The sequence below is a fragment of the Melozone crissalis genome, unplaced genomic scaffold, assembly GCF_028551555.1.
Source record: "Melozone crissalis strain CALT ecotype California unplaced genomic scaffold, PUWL_Pcris_2 ptg000012l_1, whole genome shotgun sequence".
Taxonomy (NCBI): Eukaryota; Metazoa; Chordata; class Aves; order Passeriformes; family Passerellidae; genus Melozone; species Melozone crissalis.
Window position 1 is genome coordinate 9337414 of NW_026535790.1, and position 21109 is coordinate 9358522.

General features: G+C 46.0%; 1 protein-coding gene and 1 non-coding gene across 2 annotated transcripts in view; both read left to right on the forward strand.

The window, feature by feature from the left end:
* Nucleotides 1-806: 806 nt before the first annotated feature.
* TRNAL-AAG (transfer RNA leucine (anticodon AAG)) lies at nt 807-888 on the forward strand. Its single transcript has one exon. It is a non-coding gene; the product is annotated as a tRNA-Leu (tRNA).
* Nucleotides 889-1003: 115 nt separating this feature from the next.
* POLR3E (RNA polymerase III subunit E) overlaps nt 1004-21109 on the forward strand; it is a 28025-nt gene continuing 7919 nt past the window's right edge. Inside the window, exons 1-18 of the mRNA XM_054271001.1 lie at nt 1004-1098; nt 5007-5088; nt 6164-6214; nt 6871-6948; nt 8466-8581; nt 8857-8939; nt 9663-9770; nt 10219-10268; nt 10572-10691; nt 11241-11326; nt 12338-12382; nt 12463-12554; nt 13251-13371; nt 14972-15053; nt 17243-17302; nt 18271-18428; nt 18703-18767; nt 20158-20654. Of these exons, the coding sequence (XP_054126976.1) occupies nt 5053-5088; nt 6164-6214; nt 6871-6948; nt 8466-8581; nt 8857-8939; nt 9663-9770; nt 10219-10268; nt 10572-10691; nt 11241-11326; nt 12338-12382; nt 12463-12554; nt 13251-13371; nt 14972-15053; nt 17243-17302; nt 18271-18428; nt 18703-18767; nt 20158-20654 (1848 nt within the window). The 5' untranslated portion in view covers nt 1004-1098; nt 5007-5052. The remainder of the gene's footprint in view (nt 1099-5006; nt 5089-6163; nt 6215-6870; nt 6949-8465; nt 8582-8856; nt 8940-9662; nt 9771-10218; nt 10269-10571; nt 10692-11240; nt 11327-12337; nt 12383-12462; nt 12555-13250; nt 13372-14971; nt 15054-17242; nt 17303-18270; nt 18429-18702; nt 18768-20157; nt 20655-21109) is intronic.

A 21109-nucleotide genomic window follows, 5' to 3' on the forward strand; every position in this document is an offset into this window, starting at 1 on the left:
TGGAAAGAGAGCTGGCACCGCCGGGTGCTGCAGGGACAGGCTGTGGGAGGTGCCAGGGGAAAGGGTTGAATGATGCTGTCAGCACGGCTCCAGCAGGTTTATTTTCTTTATCCTATTTACATGAACTGCCACAAGGACAGAATTAAATCAAGCTGCATTAAGGCTATGTGACCTTACACTAGAGAAGCTAGAATTTTTCTCAAAATACAACCTTTCAGTTGTAGTTAAGTGGTGAAAATAACATTAATTCTTTAAGAAAACTCACCAGACTTTCAGGCAAAATGCAGCCAGAGACTCCCAGAAGCAGTTTCATGGAGTACCAGCAGCTGAGGTGTGCTACCACCAGTGTGCACAAGGGTACCGAGTACTGCCGTGGGGGTCCCTATGCTAGAGGCAAAAGAACAGCCCCCCAGGCATAAACTGCTGACTTTTGACTTCGCAAATTCAGTAAGCTGCGGCTTTGCAACAGAAAATTAGAATTTAGAACTTTTGTTAGGCTTTCAGAGGGGGTGGCCGGGCGGTGCCACACGTACCGCGCAGGGGCTGTGCTGCTCCGTGGCATCCACGTGGCAGCGGGCGCGGCGCGGAGGGCTCGGGCACAGCTGCTCCTGCCCGTCCGTTCCTGGGTGCATCGTGCAGCTCCAGGTGCCGCCGCTTGGGAACGGGCTGAAAAGGATCCCCCGCATTTTATTTTTCGGGTAGAAAGGGTGTGTGGGCAGAGTGGTTGCTGGGGATGGAGAAATGTGGAGACAGGGGAAAAACCGGTATAGATTAAAAGTGTTGCCAGAAAAGCACGGACTCACGGTGGTAGCGTGGCCGAGCGGTCTAAGGCGCTGGATTAAGGCTCCAGTCTCTTCGGGGGCGTGGGTTCGAATCCCACCGCTGCCAGCAATGTTTTTTTGCGCCGCGGGCCGGCGCCATCGCCCCCTAGCGGCGGCGGCGGCGGCCGGGAGAGCATTGTGGGTAGGAGGAGGCGCCGCGTCCCCACGTGCCGGCCCGGGGGCCACCAACATGGCGGCTGCCTGACCGCTGCCCCGCCGCCACCGACACGGGGAGCGGGGTAGCGGCGCCGCCGCCGCCCTCCCGGCCCGCACACAGGTACGCCGGGCTGCGCCGTTTTTGCGCCTCCCGGGGCGCCCCGGCGCAAGGGACCCTGCGGGCGGTGGCGGGGGAGGAGCGCGGCCTGGGCTAGGGTGGGCTCTGCCCGTCCCGGGGGGACGGCGGAGCCGAGACTGCGAGGACTTGGCACGGCGGGGGCAGCGGGGGCGCGGGGCCGCAGCGCCCTGACAGGACCCGGCACGGGCCGGGGTGCGTGGAGGCCGGGCCGGGTCCGGCCGCAGCCGCGGCCCCTCGGCTCCCGCAGCAGCCCCGGGGGTGCCGGCCGCTCCTCCGGGGGCTGTGAGCGGCGGCCCCGCTGGTGCCACCGGGGCCCGCAACCCCGCGCCTTCCCCCCGGGGAGAACTCGGCGCACCCGCCCCGGAGTGCAGCGGCTGCCCCTGCGTGGCACCGGCTCTGCGGGGCCGCAGCCCAGCCCAGCCGTCCCGCCCGGGGGGATTCGCCTCGTCCCCGCGGTCGGGGCGGCTCGGGCGGCTCGCTGTGGCCTCTCCGGGGCCTTTCCCCCAGCCCAGCGCTGCTGGGTCAGGGCAGGGCGGGCGCCAGGGGCGGGGAGCCGCGTCCGGCGGGAGCGCTGCCCGCGGGGAGCACGGGACGGGCACGGCAACCTGCCCCGGTGGTGTCACACAGTGACCCTGCCCTGGCAGCACGGCCTGGCACGGCCTGTGCCGCACACGGGGTAAGGTGGTGAAGAAAGGTTCGTGCTTGATGCGTAACCTGGTAAAACCCTAAAGGTGTGCTGCGGTGACATCACCTCCAGAGAGAGGTCCTGCTGCAGAGGAGCCCTCTTGGCTTCACTGCCAGAGGATGACTGTGCAAAGCTGCTTGCAGGCGAGGAGAAAATGAAGCAAGTAATTGGGTCAAAATGCTAATTGCCATAAATGTATGGAAGGTGCTTTAGCTTCTTGTGGCAGGTTCCATTTTACTGTGTGGGCCACCCTGAGCTACCGGGCTGCTCTGAGCCCCTTCTTCTCTGAGCCCCTTCTTCTCTGAGCCCCGGGTGCCAGAGGTAGTGGTGGTAGTGATTCAGGAAATGGCACTTTTTCCATGCTGCCGTTTCAGCATTTATACTTTCAGGCACTGATCCAGCAGGAATTCTTGGCCTTTCTTTCACATTGCATGATTATATGAAGAATATTTCAGGTTTCAGTGTTAGCACTTTGGGGTCCATTATTACTGACAAATTTAGGTAAAAATGAAATACTGGAGCATTTCTTACAGGCCTGACTAAAAGTCTGTGTGTCAAATGATGTGCAAATTTGCAATTTACCTTCTTGCAGATATTTTGGCAGTAAAATAAAATTAAATCTATAATACTCAAATGCCTTTCTCAGCTCAGAGTGAGATGCAGAATTCAGTTGCTTCATCACTGATTTTTACAGTTCTTTAACCACAACATTTTTCTTCATTGGTTCTACGTTGATGGTGTTATGGGCAGCTAATGAGCAGTTTCATGGATTGGTCCTTGCATTGGTCACTTTGCAGGAGAAATGAGAAGATTTATATCTCTTGCCCTCCTGTGAGCTGATAATTCACATTATACTTTGATTTGCACCTTAAAGGAAAGTCCTTAAAACAAAAAGGTTGTACCAAAAGAAGTTTGAACCTGCTGACCATATTTGCTGTCTCTTAATGTTTGATTCCATTCTGTAACTCCTGTGGTATCATAAATATATGTATATGAGAAGTGTGGAAATTAGCACTATGTATGCATATATCAGACATAGGATTGTGTCTGCATGCCTTCCTTCTGATTCAGAGGATTTCTTCCAGTTGCATGAGTATTATAAGTTGTGCTGGGACACACTGCTTCCTATTTATAGATGTGTCAGTCTCACTTTCCAGTAAAAGGATCTGTAGTCATGCTTTGTCTTTACAGGACTAAGAGAAAAATGTAGTTTCTGTAATACAGCATTTCCCCTGAGTGGTGACAGGTGGATTCACAAAGAGATTTTGTGTATGATTGCACAGGCAGTGTTCAGTGTGGGGCCAGAGACCAGATCCTTCAGGCTGTTTCTCTGTCCCTTCTTAGCCCAGGGAATCTTGATTTCTCTTCTCAAAAGTGCAATAACTTTCTCAGAAGAGGGAGAAGGAGCCTAGCAGATGTTTGGCATGCAGGCTGTCAGGAAGGGAAGGGTGTTTCCTGGATCTCTCAGGGGTGTGAGGAAGGAGGGTTTGGACCCAGGTGTCCCACCTTTGGGTGTTTCCACATGTCCTCACACACCTTGGGCATCCTCCCACCATCAGCTCTGTGCTGGGTGCAGACTGCAGTTGTTCCATGTCTGCAGAGCTCTCAGGTGTGGGGACACCCAGGGACTTGAGCAGGGAAGGCAGAAATGGAACTGACAAACCTCATTTCTTCAAAACATATCAGTGTGTGTTTCTGGGAGGAACTGGATGCCTGATCACAGAAAACACTGGTATCAGTCAGATATCACATAATCAGGGTTTTGCTCACAGCCCAGCCTGTGGTTAAGGTACTGGCTTTTTGCTGTGAAGGTGTTCTGCGTTTCTACAAAATAACTTCAGATAGGAATCTGAAATACTGAGGCATAAATTTTCAAATACAAATGTATGATGCAAGGACCCTGGGACATGCTGGTGCACAAAGAAATGGAGAATGCCAGCTCAGTACTGGGAGGGGCATTTTTTTGGTAGCAGAGATTCTGTAGCTGAAAAACAGGGAATTATATTTCTAGGTGGAATGGCAGAAACACTGTAAGCCTGAATGGATATTAATAACACTTGTATCCAGAATGTCTAGCCTCTCTGAAAGGTTTCTTAGATACCTCTGTGTACATTAGTGTGATATTTGAGAAGCCTGTATGTCAGCTGAAGTATACTGAGCTGCCTAAATTGTATGGTGGCTTGAGTATTTGAAAAAAATGCCATTTTTCCAGATGTAAAATGGATGCTGGGTTCCTTCTTTCCCAGCTGATGCTGGATACTGCTTGTTTCTCCTCCTCTTCCTCCATAGGAGATCCAGAAAGAAGTAAGCTGTCCTCAAGGAGTGAGGACAATAAGGGAGAGTTCTTGAACACAGATCTTGTTTCTTTGCCTGATCATCTTTGTTGCTAAAACTTTCCTTGGTCAGTTTGTGAGAGGTCTTATTTTGTTATGCCTATCTTGACCAGTACTGGCTGATTCACATAACATTGTTGCAGTGACATCCTGAATAATTTGTAAATCCTTTTGTTTGATTTCAGCAGGGAAAAACTATTGTTGATTTAGCTGAGAGATCATTTTTTATTCAGAGGTCTGAACCAGGCACAGCACTGACTCCAGCACTGGATTGAATATAATGAACTTTTGTTCCAGATATCCAGTCCTCAGTTAATATCAGTCTTATTTTCATTGGAGTTGGTGTAGTTATGAAGAAAAATCTGTTCTGCTGGTTTTGGAGGACTCCAGGGAAGGCTGAGCAGTGTGTTCTGGAGCTCTCATTTAGCAGTGCAGTCTGAAGAGTGGCAGGTCAGGAGACAAGGCTGCAGCTTGTCAGGGAGATGAAATCAAAGTCAGGGCATTCCCCGACTGGAATATCTGAGACAGGGACCCTGCAGGGCCAGCTGTGGCTGGAAAACAGCTGCTACCTGTGTGTTACTGTTACACAGTGTAAAAAAGATACACTTTATGCAAGTGCAAAAGGCTGACTTTCCCTCCTTAGGGCTCTAGTTCAGGGCTTTCTTAGTAACTGCAGCTTTCACAGAAGTTAGAGCAGTTTACCTGTTGTTGAGTATCAGGGACCTGTTCATGCAAACACATACATTCCTTCAAAATAGAGAATAAACAGATTATCACTGAAAGGAACCAAGTTAACTTGAACAATACTCTGGGCTGCATGTGGTATGTGACACAGATGAAATGATTCATATGACATTCCTCTTTTCTTTCAGGTTGTGCCAAGGAATAAGCCAAGAAAAAGCTTTGTTTTATCCTAGCATGGCAAATGAAGAAGATGATCCAATTATACAAGAGGTAAAAGTGCATTGTGGTAACAGTGATTGTACATGAGAATTTGTTATTATTTTTATTACTACAGTTCCCAGTATTCTTACACTGCTGAAACAATGTGTCATCAACATCAGTGATTGTCTTATAACCAGTGGCTGGGTCTGTACAAAGAATTATGTTGTGTGGACCATGGTATCTGTTTTGTCAGAATATCTTGTCCATGTTGGCAGATGCAGCTCAGGTTTTTCACCCTTTGTAATCTGTCCGTGGCAGAAGAGAAGGTGGGGAATTTGCTTCTACCATTGTGTGCTTCCAGTGAACTCCATTGCATGTGTCTGGGAGCTGAAAAAATTGGAATGACTTTGATGTTAAACATGAATCTACAGTGTTCATGTCTTCTGCTGAAGTAAGGAGTTGAGTTCTGAGTCTGGACTTCTTTAAAGGACTGCTGTGTCCCAAGAAGTAGCCACAGTGTCTTGTCACTTGATATGTGAATTTACACACCAGAAGCACAAGGAAGGGCAAATCCGTAGAAGGCGAAAAGCCACAAGAAAATGAGTGGCAATTGTCAGGAGTGTATCTGAAATGGCAGCTTCCATATGTCTTATTCATGAAACATCTGTGCATTTTCAGTTCTGATGGCCAAGTGCAAGTATTGAACCAGCTTGAGGATGTGGATGTCTCTTGTCTAATTTAGAAAGATTTTATAAAATCCCAGTAAGGAACTTACCTTTCAGTCATGCTGCCAAACTGAGAACTTCCTCCTCTTTCTATAATTGTCATAACAGATTTGCTTCATATCCTTGGAGGATAAAAAATTCCTCTTTCACATTTGTTTGCCAAGTTTCCTTAGAGAGGAAAAACAGCTCGAGCCACTGTCTGCTGCCTCTTTGTAGTGGGATTTTAGGTTTGGTTTTTAAAAAGGCCAAATGTAGAATTTCATGTCAAATTCAGCAGAGAGGAAACTTCTGACAGGAGAGTCACGAATCTCTTTTATGTTAGAGTTCATAATGAAAAGCTAATGTCAGTATTTGAGCTCTAAGGGTTCTACTTTTATTGCAGCTGGCATCTGATGAAAGTTATTTGTTTTGCTTTTTAGATTGACGTGTTCCTGGCCAGAAGTCTACTGGAGAAGCTCTATCTGTTTCAGGTATTTCTGTTAACTTTCATGCAGTGATAGTTTGTTTAAAATAAATGCAAAGAGCATAACTTAATGCTTTAGTCTGCCAATGTCTGGGATATAGAGAACCTGTTTGGGTGTCATTTTGGAGGCAGGAGTCAGGCTGGTTGTGGTGGGGTCTGTGGGTGTGCAGACCTGGCAGCTTTGGCAGGATGGGAGATCTCACTGGGATCCACACTGTCCTCTCAGCATTCCCATGTGGCTAAACCTGGCTCTGCTCTCCTTATCAGCAACATGTGGCCTGTACTTTCTAAACTAACATTTACTTGTATACCCACAGATATTTTACTTCTATTAACTCCACAGAGAGTTAATGCTGAGGGATAAGGTTTTCTTTTTCTGCTGGACTTATGTGTTACAGGTTATTGTGGTGTGTGAGGGGCAGGAAGGAGGCTGTGAAGGGACAAAAGCAGAGGGCTGGGAGGAAAACAACAGACTTTCTAGGTCACATTCCCAAATCCCCTGATGACTCACAAATCAGTCAATTAATGTTTTTTCTGGGTGTCTTGTCTCTGAGATCTGGCAAGTGGATCTGCATGTGAGGGGACAGGGGAAATTGAGTTGATTTCTGTGAAATTCTTTGATCTTTAAGAGAAGAGGGGTGCATGAAATGATCTGTTTTGCAGTATCCCATTCGCCCAGCTTCCATGACCTACGATGATGTTACACATTTGTCAGCGAAGATAAAACCAAAGCAGCAAAAGGTTGGTCATCATTTGAGCCCAGTCTGTAAAAGTTTGTTTATGATGTGCAGAATGTACTTAGGAAAAGCACATTATGCTGTTGAGCTGTTCTAACCATGCAGCTACTTGCAGGACCAGATCTCTCTGCTTCAAGCTATGAAGACTCTTTTGCTGTGTCTATAAGGTAGAGTTTAGAATAAAAGTTTATAAATCATGGTGAGAAAGCCACTATTTTAACAGAAAACAGAATCACTCAGGGAAACATAGTTACTAATGGTAATTCAGACTGTGGATGCTTGTGTGAAAAGAGCTTGAATGAAAAGGTCTGTGCAGTATTCAGAGAAGGGTTGAAGAAGGATTGGGCCTTGGAGCCATCCTCTGTTTCAGTGTCAGTGCAAGTCTTGATTTCTCTCTTGCCTGGCAGTGAATCATCAGGAGTCCTTTTGAAATCACTGGGGCAGTACAGGTAAAGTATAGCCAAAGCCACAATCATTGCACTTGCTTGCAAATGTGTCCCAGAATTCTGGCTATTATTTTACAATAATATTGTAAATAATATTCTTATTTTTAAACTGCAGCTGTAAATGTCTGTGTTACTTGAATTTGGTTCTGGGAAATGGTTAAGGGAAGTGCTTTGGTGAACTTTGGAGTTAGAATGCGTGTTTTGTTCATGAAGTCTTTTATTTAATTCAGCAAACATTTGCACTGTAAGCCTTGTACAAACCTTTGTAAATATGCTGTCTCATCCAGGGACTTGAAACTAGTTCAGTTTATGAATAACATGAAGGGAAAGAAAAAATAAGATGGTAGCTGTGATACACAAATTTATAAGGGCTTTGACACACCCTGAAGAAGAATATGCCCTGTATTGTCATAGTATATAAATAGAATTAGGCAGGAGGTTGCTTATTTTTGGACATTGGTCTGAAATTTAAGGTTGAAGTGGGGGGGAATAGTTCTTCTTATAACTAAAGGTTTGGAGCTTTTTACAGTGCTCTGACAAGTGAAAATCAGGAGTAGCTGAAGTCAGTGCTGAGGGCTGCAGTCTCAAATTAGCAGAATGGAGGCCTTTGCCTCTGAAGAGGACAGAGTTGTATTCTTGGTACCAGACTAGAAGGAGATCCATCTTGTGAGGGATTCTGAATGGTTCCTTGGTGATGGGGAGGCTTGAATGAAGTTGCTTGTACACCTGATCTGTACTGATAAGTAAATTAGACTGATAGTGTCATGGAAGGAATCCAGCAAAGTGAATGTGTATTTCAGGGCTGCCTAAAGAACTCTGCTTTTTCTGATCCCACTTGTGTACATGGGAGTTTTTGTGTCTCCAGCTTGTTGTTAAAATGACCTCACTGTCCCAAACCCATCTACCTGCTGTCCAGCTCTGTGTGAGATTGGCCCTGTGGATTTGAATGATGCTGCTTATGTACTTAAATTTGCTGTAAACCTGTGAAAATGTTAGAAAGTGTGGGGTTGGATTTGAATTGATCTGTTTGGGGTTGTGCCATGTTAATTAACTGTCTTTCCCTGGTATTCTTTAGGTTGAACTGGAAATGGCCATCGATACTTTGAATCCGAACTATTGTCGCAGCAAGGGAGAGCAGATCGCTCTCAACGTGGATGGCACCTGTACAGATGAAACCAGCACCTATTCCTCGTAGGTGTCCTCTTTGCCTTTCCTGTCTGGGCTGAGCACAGACATCTGTGTGTCCACCAGTGGCTGCTTTGTACACTGTTCTGTAGCAAGCATTCCTGAGAGTAACCTACATTTTTGGGGTGCATCGTGAATTCAGATTTGCGGATAGAAGTGATGGATATTTGTCTGGTGTGGTTGTTGAGAGTCCATTTTGGGAATTGGTGCTTTCAGACTTTTGGCACCTACAGGCCACATTGCCTGTGGAATGCCATCTCACTGCCCTCCTCTGCCTGCAGGAAGCTGATGGACAAGCAAACTTTCTGCTCTTCCCAAGCTGCCAGTAATGTTTCCCGCTATGCAGCTGCTGTTTATAAAAAAGGTAAGTTTCTTTTGCTTAACCCTCCCATCAGGGGAATATATTCATTTCAGTGTTAAGATAAGACCTATTTGACTTTTCTTTTTGCCTCAGTTTTAATTGACTGGTCTTTAAAGAAAGGAAAATTTTCCTTTATCAATGTCCCAAGAGTCCTTGAGTAGGTCTAGCAAAATTGTAAATATCATGTAAAAACACCCTGGGTTTGTAGATGCCTCCAGAATCTTAACAAGATGGTGGCCTGAAATAATACACACTTGTAGCATGAAATTATCATTATTATTATTCATATTGCTTTCTTAATCTAATTATGTCTGTCTCATTTTCCCGTTCTGCACTTTTTGTCCCTCTCTTGACTGCCCAGGCCATCACAGAGTTTTGGTCTGGTGGTCATTTGAGATGACAATATGTAGATTATTTTCAGTGATTACTATTTTACTAGGGGTCTTCTGGACTATGGATCAGGCCTGTGCCAGAATGTGGCTCTCTACAAGATCTGGTTTCAACACAAAAGGCAAAATTACAGAAACAAGTCTTGATCTTTCATATTCCCTTGAAATCCTGGGCACTGGATAAATTTTTCACTTCAATCCTTTTTTACTTTTTGCTGTATTAAATATTTATGCTCAATTGAAGCTGCGGCTTTACAGAGACAGGGAGATAATGAAAAGTTGTGTCCTTGTGCAGTGGAAAAAATCAATTTTAACCAATATTAATTCTCTTTTTCAGGTGAACTTCACTTGACTCCACTACATGGAATTCTTCAGCTGAGGCCAAGCTTCACCTACTTGGACAAGGCTGATGCAAAACACCGAGAAAGAGAAGCTGCTAATGAAGGTAAATTCTCCACAATTGTGTTTTCTGAGGGGAGGTGAGATACAAGTTCTCTATAATTTGGCTGGTAAGAGTCATTCTGTTCTGAAGGTGTTTATTCTAACAACACAGTCATTATTATCCCATTTCTTAGATTGTTTCACTGATTTTGGGTTTTTTACCTGAATGCTTTTATGGGCACAGTGTGAGGGATTGGCAGAGGGATGGGAGGTGCTGGGGACTGACAAAGGGTGGTGGTGGGGACAGTGTCCCCACTGCCACTGGGAAGGCCATGGCAGCAGGATATCCTATCACAGGAGCAGTGTGGTGCTGTCATACATGGCACAGTTTGGCAGGCTGGGATTGAACCCATGCCTGTGGAGTTCTCAGTGTGCTTTCTCCCTGCATGGGCCCCCAGACTGCCTTGGCTCTTGCACTGCATTGGTGTGTTCACTTTTGTGTTTTCTGGCAGGTGGTGATTCATCCCAGGATGAAGCTGAAGATGATGTTAAGCAAATTACTGTATGTCCACATTTTCCTTTTTATGCTGGTTCAGGCAACAGTTCACAAGAAAGTTTGTCAGTTCAGAATGAAATTAAAGGACAGCAAACCTCAGCTGGTCCTACTCACCTGGGATGGGGTGGGGGAGGCCAGGTGGGCTCACCCTTGTTGCACAGGCATAAAGATGGCACTGAGAGCAAGGGGTGATTCACTGGAGCTGGGGCCCTTAGCTTGGTACTGATACACCAAATCAGTATGGCAGATGGGTTTTGGGTTTTTTCCAAGGGTTTTAGGGCTGTTTTGAATGATGCCCAAATCTCCTAGGTCCGATTCTCCCGCCCTGAGACCGAACAAGCTCGACAGCGACGTGTTCAGTCCTACGAGTTCCTGCAGAAGAGACAGGCGGAAGAGCACTGGGTTCACCTGCATTATTATGGCTTGAAGGTAGGTGTGTGCTGGCTCTGAGGAGGCTGCCTGGGCCTGAAGGCTCAGCCAAGTCCAGAACTGTTTTAAATCTGGGCCCATGGGAATCAAGGAATCATCAAAAGAATGAAGAGGAGCTCTGCAGGCTGGAACAGACCCTGAAGGGCTCTGTATCTCCTGCTGGATAATGATTTGGAGTCTACACACTTCAAAACTGAGAGCTGGACAAATATAAAGGGGGTGTCTGAATGTAAGAATCACTTGGGTCTTGGATTATAAACTGGACTTTGTGAAAGACTTGGGAAACCCATTCAGTCAGGTGTGAGAAATCCTGTTTGGCTGACTTGGGCATGTCTGTCAGGAGGTTTCAAAGGCACAGCAAGTGAAATGTTCCCACATCACATGAGCATCATACAAGGAAGTGAAAGCAGAACATCAGGTAGTGAGGTGGAACACTTGAGTGGTGGAATGATGACAGGGTGGTCATAGTTTGGAATGAGAAATCAGCTCTCTGGCATTCTGTGTATTTTCAGTGTGTGATAATGACTCTTGTTTTTTCCCTGTTTCCAGGATAGCCGTTCTGAGCATGAGCGCCAGTATTTATTTAGCCAAGGTCATGGCCTTGCTGAAAACACAGAATTAATTAAATCTCCCAGGTAATAGTTTGGTGGTTTCCTACAGAAATGGCATTAATTAGTTGGGATTGTTTTCAGAGTAATGAGCAGGTATATTCTTTAAAAATCTGCTCTTTGAAAATCCTGTTCGTGACAAAAGTTAAATTGTTTTAAAAAACACAGAAACAAACTAGCTTTCATCTTAGTGAGGTTGCTTTCTTTGTTTCCCTATACCCTTGAGATTAAAACCTCTTGTTTTTACTCAGGGTTGTAGTTTCTTGTATGTTATCACAGCCCTACATTATTTGGACTGTGAATACTGCAAAGGAAAATTAAAACAAAAGCTTCTTCTGGATAATATAAATTAATTCTCCAAAGCCAATAACTCCCATTGTTATCAAATCTTATAAAACTTCCCTTTGTGATTTGTGGGGACAACTGAAACTGCTTGAAAGGTGTTTGTGTCTGTTTCTTGGTGACTGCAGCTCTACAGGAGCCTTCCATAATGCAGTCAGTGCTTCCCTGTCACCTGGGACAGCCATGGCCCAAATAATAGTGAAGTGGCAGAGTCTGATCCTGGTAATGGTGTTGGCATGTTTTTCTTGTAAATCAGTAAATCAGTGATAGCTCTTCTGAAGCCTTTTGGATCTGATTCTTTCTCACAGACACTGGTAATTGTATGGGTGGGACAGAAATTTTGCTTTTTGCTGGGCTGATTCTGTCTGTGGGGTTTCACATGACCCTGCTGATGGCTGTCAGAGCAGCTGTGTTTAATACATTTCCTTGTGCAGATCCTCTGTTTGGACACCTCTGCTGTACAAAAGAGCTGAAATTCTGACTCACACTTACTTCATACTCTCACTTTGGGCAGATGAATGTCAGTAACTTTTACTAGTTCTGAGGAGGTGGGAGTGGAAGGGAGAGCTCTTTTCAGGCTGATGTTTGTTTTGTAGATTCACACAAGCAGGTTTACTCTAAGTGAGAAATTATTGTACTTAAACCTGGTAAGTCTCAAGACAAGCATTTTAAAGAATGTGTTTCCTTTTCTTCTAGTGAATATTTAATGATGCTGATGCCTCCAAGCGTAGAGGAAGAGAAGTAAGTGTTTGTACATAGTGTTCAAAGTCCACATTGGCTGGATTCTCCTTTTCATGGGCTGCAAATCTGTTTATCTGCAGTGAGAAACCAATGGCTCCAAGCAATGTGCTTTCTATGGCCCAGCTGAGGACTTTACCTCTTGCTGATCAGATCAAGATCCTGATGAAGAATGGTTTGTAGCTTTTGTAACACATTTGCACTTCACTTTGTGACTTGTAGTTGCCTCAGATAAGGTGCTTTCCCCAGTATTACCAGTTCTGTCACCCCATCAGACAGACTGTCTGGCTCTCTGATTCTCTGAAGAATGTAAGTCCTAAGCCTTCCCCTAAAAAGAGCAGAGACAGCTGATCTGACTGTTCATACACTTGCCATCAATTTACTCTTAGAAAAATTTCTAATTTAAAATAGCTTTCTGGATACACATTCAGCAAGTATCTCCTGGAATGTGGGGGTCTGAGCATGTACAGCCTGCACTTCGGCATTTTCTGGGGAGTTTTCAATGATACACACTTCATGAGTGTCACCTAGGAATTTTAATGTCTCTTTAGGATTACTGTCTGATGAGAGCAAATCCTGAGGATTTTGCCTCAGGAGTGGCCTGCCTTGTCAGGTATCTCTGCTTACAGATATTGCCAAAGATATAGGTTGGGATTTTTTAAAATTATTGTTTTATTAATATCTTAATTTGTGAGCCAGTCAACTCTGCTTTAACACTAGCAGCTGCTTGAACAATATATGATGCCTACAGCACAGGGGGTAAAACTAAGGCTTTACTTCTTTCCCCAAGATAAATCTTTTCGCGTGCACACGCTGCATCCCCGTTCCTGGCTGCGTGGGTGCTGTTGGTGACTCTGTGTTTGCCTTGCAGTGAAGGTGATGCCGTTCGCCAACCTGCTGGGTCTGCTGGGCTCGGGCACCGACCCCACGGCCGTGCTGCGCTGCGTGCAGCAGGTGGCGCTGCTGGTCCAGGGAAACTGGGTGGTGAAGAGGTACGGCCCGGCCCGCCTTTGTCCCGGCATCGCGCCGGGATCCCGCCCCGGTTCTGCCCCAGCATCGCCCCGGCATCCCCCCGGGATTCCTCCGGGTCCGCACTGGCATCGCCCCGGGACCGGCCCGGTTCTGCCCCGGCACCCCTCCGGGCCCCCAGGCTTTGTGTCCCCCACCCACGCTCCCAACTCGCGGTTGGAACCTTTGGTTTCTCGTTGTCAGCGTCTCAGTGCAGCTGTTCCGTATCCAAAGGGTTGCTGTGAAAGGATAATGTGAAAGGATAATGCCTTAGTACCGGTCCCCAAGTGGGATTGTGGCTGAGCAGTGGTGTAATCTGTGTTTGCATCAGAGTTGTGACAAGTTTCTGATTTCTGCACTCATGTTCTTTTGTGAGAGAGCTGTTCTGAGTTCTTCCAGAGGTTAGCATCAAATAGAAACACAGAAAATTAAACCAATGTCAGCTATAGTATTTCTTAGCAAAATTCAGTCCTGTAGGGATCTCTGTGCAGTCCTGTTGCTGCTCTTGTCAGCTGAAAACTACCCTCAGTAAATCAAGCATGGTGGTACTGAGTGTACCACATGAATTGGAGTCTGTATCATCCTGTTTATTAGGATAGAGCATCCTATTGGGAACTGAAATCTAAAATGCAGTATGATTTTTTTTTTTTTTTTACCTGGGTGGAGCCCTGCATGCAGAGATTTACAGTCTCTGGAATAGCTGTGTTAAGATGAATGGCATCAGCTGCCAGTCCAAGTATGCCAGCAGGATGTTTCAGCTATTGTGGTGCAGGCCTGTATTAGCAATGTGACCAGCTTTTACAGCAGCCCTGCTGTCCCTCCAGCTGGTACAGGAGGAAGCTGGGAGCAGCTTAAAAGACAGTATGTTAGCATTCAGATTGTTCTTAGGTTAGAGCTGATTCTTTGCTGCTAGTCTGAGGAGGATGTGAGGATCTGTAGTGGATGGGGTGTTTGAGCACAGAGCAGCACACATCAGAGCTTTGAACAGAGTGGGGACCCATTTCTTTGGCCTGGGTAGGATCAAGATTATGAACCTGAGTTGCTGTGGGGCTTTGGAGAGCCTGGTAACATCAGCTGGCCCTGCAAGCAGACAAGGACACAGACACAGAGTAATGCTGCTCTCGGGGCTGTTGATTCAAGTATGGCATTTTGTAATATTGTTCTGTTAAACCCTTGATTGCTGGGAAGGAAATAAAACTGTCTTGCCTGTACATCAGCATTTGGCTAAATGCTGCCTTCCAGGCTGCATACCAAGTTAGCCTAAGCACTTCTTAGGATCATTCTGGTCTTGTTTACATGGATCCAAGGGAGGGTAGGCTTTGCAAGAACAAAGCAGAGCTTGTAGCTGTGTTGCACACACCTGCTTGCCACAAGGCTGTGCTTTGCTGGTCTAAGCCTTTCTGCATTAGTGTAATTGCAGTGGTGTAATTACACCAATGTTAATGCCTTTAATGAAAACCACGCTTTGCATAAAGGTGTAATTTAACTGCAGAACAGGGAGGGCATGTTTGTTATGTTAGTCTTCATTAATGCCATTTTTCTGGAGTACCTAGTAACTAATTTCTCTTCCTTTTTAATTAACAGTGATGTTCTCTACCCAAAAGATACTTCTAGTCCCCATAGTGGAGTTCCTGCAGAAGTGCTCTGTAGAGGGAGAGATTTTGTTGTAAGTATAAAAGTTGCTTTTAATGAAAACACAGGTGAAGCTTGCCTGGGAGGCCACAGCATTGCAAAACTCTTCTGCTGTTCTGCAGGGAGGTGTTTCCTCCAAGGAAGTTGTTTGTGCTTTAATCCTGAAGGTGTTGTTACAAGTCTGCTGTGGGAATGTTGGTGTAGGCTCACTTTGTGTCTGCCTGGCAGGTTCAGATCATCTGTCATTAGCAGCATTCATCCTTTCTAGCACATGCTGCCGAGCACTATCACATTGCCCCCACCATTCAGTGTGGGGCTTGCAGAACAGCCAGGACTGGATAATGAAGTGCTTGTTTCTCCAGCTCTATTTCCAAGGGCTCAGGACTGAGGGCTCAGGAGGGCAGTGTGGGTAAGCCTTGTGCTCCCTGAGCATGCACTGTTGATCTTTAAAAAGGACTTTATTCCCTAGGGCTGCTAGTCAGTGAAAGGACTTTGTTCCCAGGCACCTTTTGTGAGCAGTAGCTGCACTTGGAAGTTGAAATGAATATGGGTCTTGTAAACACACACATAACCACAGCAAAAAGGAACAACCTCTGCATTGTGTTTATTTTCACTAACCATGGAAAGAATTAAGGTCCTAAGTGGTTCCTAAGTTCATAATCAGTTTATGGCTTCCGCCCCACCAGAGCACCAGAGCAGCTCTGAGTGCACAGCTCTCATTTGTTTCACTTAGACCTGAGTGTTTCTGCAGAGTTTGTTCATGAGGTCTAGCTCTGAACAGGAGAATGCTCTGCAAGAGACTTTAAGGGTATTACAGCACTACTGTAAGATCAAACTGATGGTGATTGAAGCTGACTTTTCCTTGTCTCTTGATGTCTGCCCAAGACACTGCCAGATGGAGACCTGGATTCAGGTGTGACCCAGTGACATAAGTGTTCAGGACACAGCAGATTAGGTGACACGTCTTGTGTAAAGTTCAGGGACCAGAATTATTGTGCTCAGTTAAGTAAAGGATACTGTTTTAATATTTAAGATGAAAAGATACATTATTTTCATTTGGATTATGTCAAATATACTTTCCATGAGAAATGGATCTGTGTTGATCTTAAAGGCAAATAATTTGCTGATTAATACTACAAGAAGGAAAAAGTTCAAATGTTAGAAAATAGAAAGGATCAATATTTCTGGCTTTCAGACAAAGAGAAATGTGTGGTTTTAAGACTCAGAAATAGCACTTAATGCTGAATAGGATCTGTGGAGAAAATGTGTTCTAGCTTAAAAAGTGAACTTTATCTCCCTGTATTTGTGCAAAGTAATTAATAAGTTTAAAAAACATTTATGGACTTCTTGTGCTTTAAAACAAATGCCCTGTGCCCTCAAGTGAGTGGATTGGGTTTGTGTGTTTGTGGGCAGAGAGAAGGAGGCATGGATGATGTTGTAGGCCAGGAAGAATTTGTCAGTAATGAGATTTTGGATTCTTAACAACATTATTAATACACACAGACTAAAAGAGCCTGTAGCTTATTTAATGGAGACAGGAAGAAATGAAAGGTCATGTTCAGTGTTCTGCCCAAGTCTTGTCAGCCTGCTGTGCAGAGCACCTGGCTGTGCCCTACCTGGGACAAGTATGTGAGTGACAGGACATCTTGGCATGACTGTGACTGTGATGGGGGTGCAAGAAGGGAGCAGGCACTTTGGAGGGGCTCTGTGCTGCTGAAGGGCAGCAGCCATCAGCCTGCACAGGCCCCTGTGTAAGAGTGCATGGAGAGTGTCTCTAGGCTGATGATGAGGTGTGTGAAAAGTGACTTCTGGGGTCCCAGCATCACTGCAGTGCTTTTGTTTTTGGGGTTTTTTTTGGTTTTTTTTGTTTGTTTGTTTTTTGTTTGTTTGGGGGTTTTTTTTGTTTGGTTTTTTGGGTTTTTTTTTGTTTTCAAACTGAATGGAGTTTGAGTTCAAGAGATTCCTTGTCGCTTTTATAGTCATAGGTTTGCCAAGGCACACCATGGACTCTCAAAACTTTTGGGCCTGTGTTCATGGCCCTTGGAGGACAGAAGGAGCCAGAAGATGTTTTTCCTCTGGCTGAGAATCACTTACTTCTGCATTCTTGAAGGGATGGGGGGTTCTATTTTTGTGGTAACATCGTTGAACAGGGTCATTGCTACAACTTCAGTGAAGCTACTGCTACATGCAGTTGTTAGGTTTTCCTCTTTTGTTCCCTTCTAGATGTGGAAGTTCACACAGGACCGCTGGGTGGTGAGAAAGGAAGTAGCAGCAGTTACAAAAGTGAGTGGATTCCTTTTCTTCCCAAACCCAAAGGTGGTGATAAGCTGGCCAAATGTTGCTGGGCATTGTGTGGGTGTAGGTAGTGGGTGCTGCTGTGAGCCTTCCCTCTCACAGTGCCTGCTCTGCTCCCCATCTGGAACAGGTACAGATAAGACTCTTTCTAGAGAAAAACATTCTGAGCAGCTCCCACGAGTTTCCACAACTCCAGACTGGCCTTGTAGCTGAGAGACTGGAATGCATCCTGTCCTGGACTGCAGTGCATCCTGTCCTCTGCTGTGCTTCAGTGGAAAGCTGGGCACAGTTTGAATTGAGCTGACTGAAGGTGCTCACACAGCCCACAGAGGCTGCTCTGCTTTGGGTGTCTTAAGAGCAACTCTTCTGTTGGCATTTGCCAGTTACAATATTGAGTAAAAACTTTAAAGCAACTCAGGCACCTGAACATTCTCTTAAAAGTAGCAAATGAATGAGAAACATTAAGTCAAAAGGACAAACCCCAAATTCTTTAAATGCACTAAAATGATGAAACACGAGTCAGTTTATGCATGGACCATCTATTTTTGGAATGTAAGAACCAGTGCTGCATAAAAGCTGGGCATGTGGAGGTGCAGCATGTCTGGCCTGCAGCTCTAAAATAAGATTAACATTGTAGAATATGCTTCTCTTCCCCATAGAGCCTTTTCATCTCAGTTTGGAAACTCCCTTTTCTTTGCAAAACATGCCATGAGCTATTTGACTCGGGGGTGATTAATCACCACGGCTCTCTGAAGTCCTGGGCTTTTAACAGTGTGTGAAAGTGTTGTGCTGCAGAGCAGGATGAGCATCTCTGACTGAGCTGGGTGTGTGCCCAGGGAGCTGCTCCATGCACACCAGATCAGCCCAGCTCTCCTGCCCCATGCACAATGCTCACTGCTGCACTGTCCTGGCTAAACTGACTTCCATGCTATTTATGCTTTTGCTTTTTCTTTTAGCTTTGCCCAGAAGATGTGAAAGACTTCCTAGAGCACATGTCTGTGGCAAGAATAAACAAAGGTTGGGAGTTCATGCTCCCTTACGATGAAGATTTTGTTAAGAAGCATCCAGATATAGTTCAGAGGCAACAGATGCTGTGGATGGGCATTCAGGCCAAGTAAATATTTTACTGTATTTTGGGGAAAAAGCTAAAAGCAAAGAACTGTTTAGTACAAGGGTTCTGTAGACACTGATAGATAATGTGATCTGTAGTGCCTCCAAGTCTCTCCCTCACAGTGCTCAGTGGTGTGGTGGGAGGTGTTACTGCATCCCTCAAGTCATTCCTGCTTCCTGGAGAGGTGGAATGTTCCAGCTAATGGCTAAAGCTGGCATGGCTGCATGCAGACATAACAACTGAAACTCTCCTGGAATATTGTGTCTTTGTCTTTCAGATTAGAAAAGGTCTATAATCTCTTAAAGGAACACTTGACACCAAAGAAACAAGAGGCACAATCAGGTAAATGGAATTGTGCTTGGATCTTGCTGAAGCACTTGCATGTATTCATCTGCCCATCCATATTCCTGAGTGATCTTTTGGAGTTCCTCTCTGATTTTGAGTGTGGTGGAGACTGGTTTTGTTGAATGTATTTCCTTTCTTACTATTTTCCTCTGGAATATTTAAGACAGATCTTGGTCTGTACTAATGTCACTGAGGTTGGGGTGACATCTGTGGCATCCTTGTAGCAGAGCCAGGAGGAGTCTGTGGCCCTGGGGACTCACTGTTTGACACTGTAAAATCAGCTGGTTCTCTTACCCACTGGCTCATTTAAGGCAGCTTGTGGGGTGTAACCAGCTCCTGAAGGGAGGACAGAGCCAGTGCACAAATAATCCTCACCTCTCAATTTAATGTTAATGCAGCTTAATGTGAGTGAGGTGATTTTTTACTTCCCTGATTTGCAGGAGGCTCTCTGGTGTGGTTGAGGGCCAAGCAATTACTGGAGAATGTAATGGCAGGAGGCTCTAAGGAGGTGTGAAGCTGTCTGCTTTTGACTTCCTCCTCCACTATGTTTGCCAGTGAGAGTATTAAAGTAGCTGCTCCAAAATCCTAAAAGATTGTGAAAACTTGAGATTCCAGAGTTTTAACTGGACATTTGGCCTGGTGCCAGACACTGGAGCAATTGAGGAGTGTGAGCAGAACTGACAAAGGAGCATATGAATCCATTTCAATGCCCTGTGTCTGATCTGCTCAGAAGGATTAGGTGCTGGGTTATTGGAGAGGATTAGTGAGCCTGACAGCAGAGAAGGTAACAGCATGTGTGCTGGGCATGCCTTTGCCTCAGACACTGCACTCCTTGCTTTGGCAGGGAATGGGCTCCTCTGCTGCCAACACAGCCCTTCCTTTCCCCTTTGGATGGCTGGGTGTGGAGAGGGGAGGAAGGGCAGGATTCCATGGGAGAGAGCTCCTTCCTGTCCCTTTCACCCCATTACTGGGTGCTAACACTAAGCACAGGGTCTGAGCCTCTGGTGCTGCCTCTGGCAGGGGCTGCACCAGCCCCCACCAGCCACTAGGGAATCTAAAAGACAAAAAGAAGAGTTGTTGGACAAAGAAGTGTTTGGGTCACAAGCAGAGATGTGTAAGCAGTTTGTATCCTGGTTTCCTGAAATGTGGAAAAAGCCCTGGTGATTGAACAAACACACTTTGCTTTGGATTCCTTGACTGGAACACCCTTCCCCAAACATTTGGCTTTAGAAAAACACACACTGCCCTCAAAAATACAGCAAAATCCCTCAAAATGTAAAATCTAATCAACAGACTGAGTTTATGCCTTAGATTTCATAAGATGTTTCCTGGTTTCATTTCACTATGATCCCTGCTGAGATTTATGGTACCTTTTGTTTCTTACCAGCTCATCCCTTGCTGGTTTCTGGGGAGCAAAGGGTCAACATGGCTAAAGCAAAAGTCAAGCAGAACTTTGGGCAGCTGGAGAAGGAGCTCCAGAGGCAGAAGGCAGAGATGAAATCCAACGAGAGCTCGGCCAGGCCGGACGTTGCCAACATCCGCATCAAGGAGGAGCCTGTGAGCCTGGAGGAGCCCATGGACACCTCAGCCCATGAGGGGCTGAACAATGGCCTGGTGAACGGCCTGCACCCAGCCCAGGGCCCCCTGGACCCTGTCAATGGCCACCTGCCCGGGGGCTGCATCGACAGGGTCGCACAGGAACTGAAGGCCTTTGTGTCCTCCACGTTTAAGAAACAGTTTGTGCTCACCCTGAGTGAGCTTAAACGGTTATTTAACCTCCACTTAGCCAGCCTGCCTCCAGGACATACCTTGTTCAGTGGCATTTCAGACAAAATGTTACAAGACATGGTGTTGGACACTGGCTGCAAACAGATTTTGGTGCCTGTAAGTATGGTTATCCCTTGGTGTGCTTTGGGAGAGGGATTGGGGCAGGGGGGCAGTTAAACATGTGAGATGTGAAATATTTGTGTCCTGTGCTGATGGACCAGAAGGACAGATGTGCTTGGATGTGTTGGAGCTGCTGGAATTCTGTCTGGGGTCCTGCTTCTGGCAGGCTCTGCACTCTGCCCTGTTGTCCTTGGGACTCCATTTCCTCATCCAAGGTGTTGGGTGTGATTTGCTGTCCCAGCTTGCTCCTGTTAACGTGGGCAGTCCCAGATTCCCATCAACTCTCCTGGAATTGCACAAGCTCCTTCCCTCGGGGACAGGGACCCAGCTGGGAGGGGAAAGGTGACATTGACTGCCTGGGAGCAGCAGGGCACACCCAGCAGAGCCTCTGGGAAGCGACAGAGCCTGTGTGCAGCAGGTTCCCTTGGCCTCTCTGTTTCCTCTGGGCTGTG